We start from the raw sequence: 5,066 nt of genomic DNA on the forward strand, positions 1-5,066 counted from the left end.
CCTCTTTAATTTGCCCTCTCAGTTCATTAACTGTTTCATCTAATTTCTTTTGTCCATTTCCCCCACTTTGTTATCAACTTGTTCCATTTTGTTATCCACTTGTTCCAACTTTGATTCCAAATTCTTTTGACTTTGTTTAATTTCTGCAAACATTTTCAATATTTCTGCATTAAAGTCCGATTCTTGCTTGGATGCTCTCCTATCTGATGGTGTCCCCCCCTTTCGCCCCCTTTTTTTCTATTTTATCCATTTATAAAACCTTAGACACTCCCTCCCAATCAAATCACAGATATATCAGATTTACAATTCACTCCAATTCCAAAACAAACAAGAGAGAGAAAACCAAAATTATATGTACCAAAAAAATAGCATGATGACAAACATTCACACTGATGGTTTTTGTAGTATAATGGTACTTAAACCTTCGGGCGGGGTATGAGGGGTAGGGGACGCACCCCCATAAACCAAAACAAAAAACAGTCTTCTTGCCCCCAATTGGGCTAATCCTTATTTGATTTCTTCCTTTGATTTCTTCCTTTTTGACTTTAATTTGTAATCCAAATGTGTTAAGTATCAGGAAAATCCAATAAAAAATTAATCCAAAAGAGACATCCAACCAGAAATTAAATCCAAATGCTGTTGCATATCCAAAAAGAGGAGTAAATAAATAGGAATTTGGTATCAAATTCAAATTCAGATTCTTCCTTTGTCCATCCCAAAAAATATTATAGAATTAATCAATATCAGCCATTGTAGTCCTGAAGTATCCCAGAGGGAAAGATCCACAAAGAGGATAGCAAACAGAGGCAGGAAGGGAGTCAAGGTCACTTTATAAAAATTTTCCACTGACTCAAGTTGAGTAGGAATCAGAGAAAAACAAGTTGTAATAGCTCAGTCTCTCCACTAGAGTTTGTTGCCAAATTTAAAGGGGCACTGGGATAGAGAGAGAAAAAGAAGGGGATGAATAAAAAAAACACAAAAAAACCGTATGCACAAATTTTTTCTTTTATTTCAATGTCCAATTTTAAGTCCAGATCACGAAAAAGAAAACGGGGTGTGCCAAATCGTGCGTTTAGTCTTTAAGAGTGAAAGTGGTGCAGCCAAAACACCTTCTTTTAATTATCCTCCGTTCATCAAAGATCTTTATAAAGTCCCATAGTTATATTCTGTTCCCCATATAAACTAGCTCCTTCTCACAATTCTTTCCAGTTCTCAAAATATTTTCCGTGTTTCTTAATCTTTTCTAAGAGTTACAAGGGAAATGGAAAACAATAGCCGCTAATGGCAACTTACTTTCATTTTCAAGCTCTGCATGCGTTGCTGCGTCTAAGCTGATTCCAGATGACAGTCGAACTCGGGAAAAAAATCTTATTAATCCGGAGCCTTCCTTAAATCCACATCTTAGAATTTCGATATAAATTGGGTCCAAATTTCCTTGGTTTTGAGAGCGGAGTGCTGTTCTTTGCAAGCTCGGGGCTTCGCTATTCGAGTGCAGCAATGGCGTCCCGATAGCCCGATAGCCGTTCCGCCGTACTCTTCACCCTTTTCGGGGCTACCTGACAGCCGGACGGATAGTTTTAGGGCACTGCCGGGAACCTGACCCCCTGAACACTCTCCAGGGGTTTTCTGGGGAGCTACTGCGCCCTGTAGCCCCCCTTTCCACCCGAAATAGCTGGGATTCCTCGCTCCAAGAAAATCCCTCACTTGCGGCAAGCTCATGCTCCACCGGAAGTCTAGATGGGTCCTCTTTGGCCTGGTCTGGCAGCCTCTCCCAGCTTCTCTCACCATCCATTCTCCGATTTGCTTTTCCCAGGTGTCTGGAGCTGCCGTGGCGATGACGACCATGGGCAACATCAGCTTCCGGCCCCTCACCTTCCTCCTGACTGGCATCCCTGGCCTGGAGGCCTCCCAGCACTGGCTCTCCATCCCTCTCTGCTCCATGTATGTCCTGGCTCTGCTGGGGAACGCCTTGCTCCTGGGGGTCATCAAGCTGGAGCCCAGCCTCCACGAGCCCATGTACCTCTTCCTGGCTGCCTTGGCCGTCACGGACCTGGTCCTCTCCACCACCACCCTGCCCCAGATGCTGGCCATCCTGTGGCTAGGGCCCTGCACCATCAGCTTCCACGCCTGCCTGGCCCAGATGTTCCTCATCCATGCCTTCTCCTCCGTGGAGTCGGGCATCCTGGTGGCCATGGCCCTGGACCGCTACGTGGCCATCTGCCTTCCCCTGAGACACTCGGCCATCTTGCGGACGTCCACTGTGGCCAAGGCGGTGCTGCTGATCTTCCTCCGGGGTCTGATCCTCATTGCTCCCTTTGGCCTGCTCCTCCAGAGGCTGCCTTTCTGCGGCCACAGGGTCGTCCTCCACGCCTACTGCGAGCACATGGCGGTGGTTAAGCTGGCCTGCGCAGACACCACCGTGAACAGGATGTATGGCCTCTTTGTGGCCCTCTTCGTGGTGGGCATGGACGTTCTCTCCATCGCTCTCTCCTACACCCTGATCCTGCGAGCCGTCTTCCGCCTGCCCTCCACTCAGGAGCGGCTGAAGGCCCTCAGCACCTGTGCTTCCCATGGCTGTGTGATCCTCATCTTCTACATCCCGGGGCTCTTCTCCTTCCTCACCCACCGCTTTGGCCACAGAGTCCCCCACCAGGTCCACATTCTCCTGGCCACCCTGTACCTCTTGGTGCCACCCATGCTCAACCCCATCGTGTACGGGGTGAAAACGAAGCCAATCCGAAGCAGGGTGGCCAGGGTCTTCTACGGGAGGGTGGCTTGAGGTCTGGGGGGAATGATCCGGGAGGGTGGACTGCCCCCAGCAGCCTTTGCAGCATCGGAAGGCCGTCCCTGAACCACACTGGCTAAGACGACTCTGTGTCCCCACCCACAGCATCCGGAAAAGGTAAAGGCACTTTCTCAGTCTTGGTGTCCTGGGGAAAGGCAGAGTTTCTTGGTTAGGATGGTTCTGACATGGTGGTTCCCCCCCCCAAAGGACTGCATGACCTGCAACACGGAGGAGGAGAGAGTTCAGAGCAGGTCATCCCTCCCAAAATGGGGGGAAAGGGGGATTCTGGTCCAGCTGGGCAAAGGAGCTCCTAGAACTTCCATGAACCTTTGCAAAAGACGACTTGTTCGTTGTTGTTGTTTAGTCGTTTATTCGTGTCCGACTCTTCGTGACCCCATGGACCAGACCTCGCCAGGTACTTCTGTCTTCCACTGCCTCCCGCAGTTTGGTCAGACTCATGTTTGTAGCTTCGAAGACACTATCCAACCATCTCGTCCTCTGTCGTCCCCTTCTCCTTGTGCCCTCCATCTTTCCCAGCATCAGGGTCTTTTCCAGGGAGTCTTCTCTTCTCATGAGGTGGCCAAAGTCTTGGAGCCTCAGCTTCAGGATCTGTCCTTCCAGTGAGCATTCGGGGCTGATTTCTTTCAGAATGGATTGGTTTGATCTTCTTGCAGTCCATGGGACTCTCAAGAGTCTCCTCCAGCACCATAATTCAAAAGCATCAATTCTTCCGCGATCAGCCTTCTTTATGGTCTTCCTGATGTTTAGTCCGAATGTCCTTTCCTGCCCTCCCATCTGGAGCAGCAGAAGACAAGCGTGGTCCCTCTGGCAGCCCTTGAGATATTGGAAGATGCCTCTCCTCTCAGTCTCCTCTTCCCCAGGCCAAACATACCCAACTGCCTCAACCGTTCCTCATCAGGCTTGGTCTCCAGAGCCTTGATCCTCCTGGCTGCCCTCCTCTGCTCCCCTTCCAGCTGCTCAGTACCCTCCTTGAACTAGACAAAGGTCTCTCTGATCTCAAAAGGATATTAGATTAATTCGAGGAGGAGGAGACAGTGTATTGGCTGGACTAGGACATGGGTTCGAATCCCCACTCGGCCATGAAGGTCTCTGAGTGCCCTTGGAGTCAGCCCCCCTCCCTCCCAGGGTCGTTGTGAGGAGGAAATGGGGTGGAGGAAAACATGTAAGGCACCTGGAGATCCTCGAAAGATCAAGGTGGTATATAAATATAATAAATTAAAAAATATAAAGTAAAAAATAAAATGGAGAGCTTCCATATTCAGGAGGTGTGTACCTCTGAATGCTCCTTGCTGTGTCTCTATGTGTGTGTGGGACAACAGAAGAGGGGCTGCAGCCTGAATGCGCGAGCCAAATGTGGTGTTAAGAGCAGTAGTCTCGTAATCTGGGGAAGCGGGTTCGCGTCTCCGCTCCTCCACATGCAGCTGCTGGGTGACCTTGGGCCAGTCACACTTCTCTGAAGTCTCTCAGCTTCACTCACCTCACAGAGTGTTTGTTGTGGGGGAGGAAGGGAAAAGGAGATTGTTAGCCGCTTTGAGACTCCTGAAGGGGAGTGATAAAGCAGGATATCAGATTCAAACTCTTCTTCTACTACTACTTTTCCATCTGACTTGTGAGCTTATTGATTTCACCTGTGGATGGAAGCTTCCTATTGAACCAGAAGGAGAAAGTTCTTCATTTGCTAGAGCAGTTTGGCATGGAAAACTGCAAGCCAGTTCAGACTCCCATGACACCAGATTTCCCAAAGACAGTGTGTAATGATGAATTTGATCAGCCTGATTTGTACCGCTCAAAAATAGGACAACTGTTGTATTTAAGCCGGTGGTCAAGGCCGGACATTACATGTACTACAAACGTTCTGAGCCAACGTGTATCTAAACCCAGTACTGCCAATTGGTGTGCAATGAAAAGGCTTATCAGATATCTAAAGGGGACATTAAGTGTATGTTTAGAGATATCTAGTGCACAAAACGAGAGACTAGAAGTTTTTGTTGATGCGGACCGGGAGAGCTGCGTAGCTACCAGAAAATCTACAAGTGGAATGGTTATGATATTTGCCAATTCCATAATAGGATGGAGGTCAAAGAAACAGGATTTGTTGTCAGCATCGCCCTTGAGCCAGTGTACCAACTGGACTCATGCACTCTCTCTCCGACACACTGACTGACTCTCTCTCTCTCACAGAGATTCACTCACTTGACTAATTAAGTAGAGAGCAGTACATTGCTCCTCCTCTCTGTAGAGTCAGCAGAGACCTCAGGAG

The 5,066-nt window shown here is 48.6% G+C and overlaps 1 protein-coding gene across 1 annotated transcript; it reads left to right on the top strand.

Moving 5' to 3' along the window:
- Positions 1 to 1,834: 1,834 nt before the first annotated feature.
- LOC309369276 (olfactory receptor 52L1-like) lies at positions 1,835 to 2,779 on the top strand (the record flags this gene model as incomplete). Its single annotated transcript, XM_081910086.1, has 1 exon — positions 1,835 to 2,779. The coding sequence occupies one exon, from the start codon at positions 1,835 to 1,837 to the stop codon at positions 2,777 to 2,779; it is 945 nt and encodes a 314-aa protein (XP_081766212.1).
- Between the last annotated feature and the right edge of the window lie 2,287 nt (positions 2,780 to 5,066).

Source organism: Podarcis melisellensis (assembly GCF_964234715.1).
Source record: "Podarcis melisellensis genome assembly, chromosome: 4".
In the NCBI taxonomy this organism is placed as follows: domain Eukaryota; kingdom Metazoa; phylum Chordata; class Lepidosauria; order Squamata; family Lacertidae; genus Podarcis; species Podarcis melisellensis.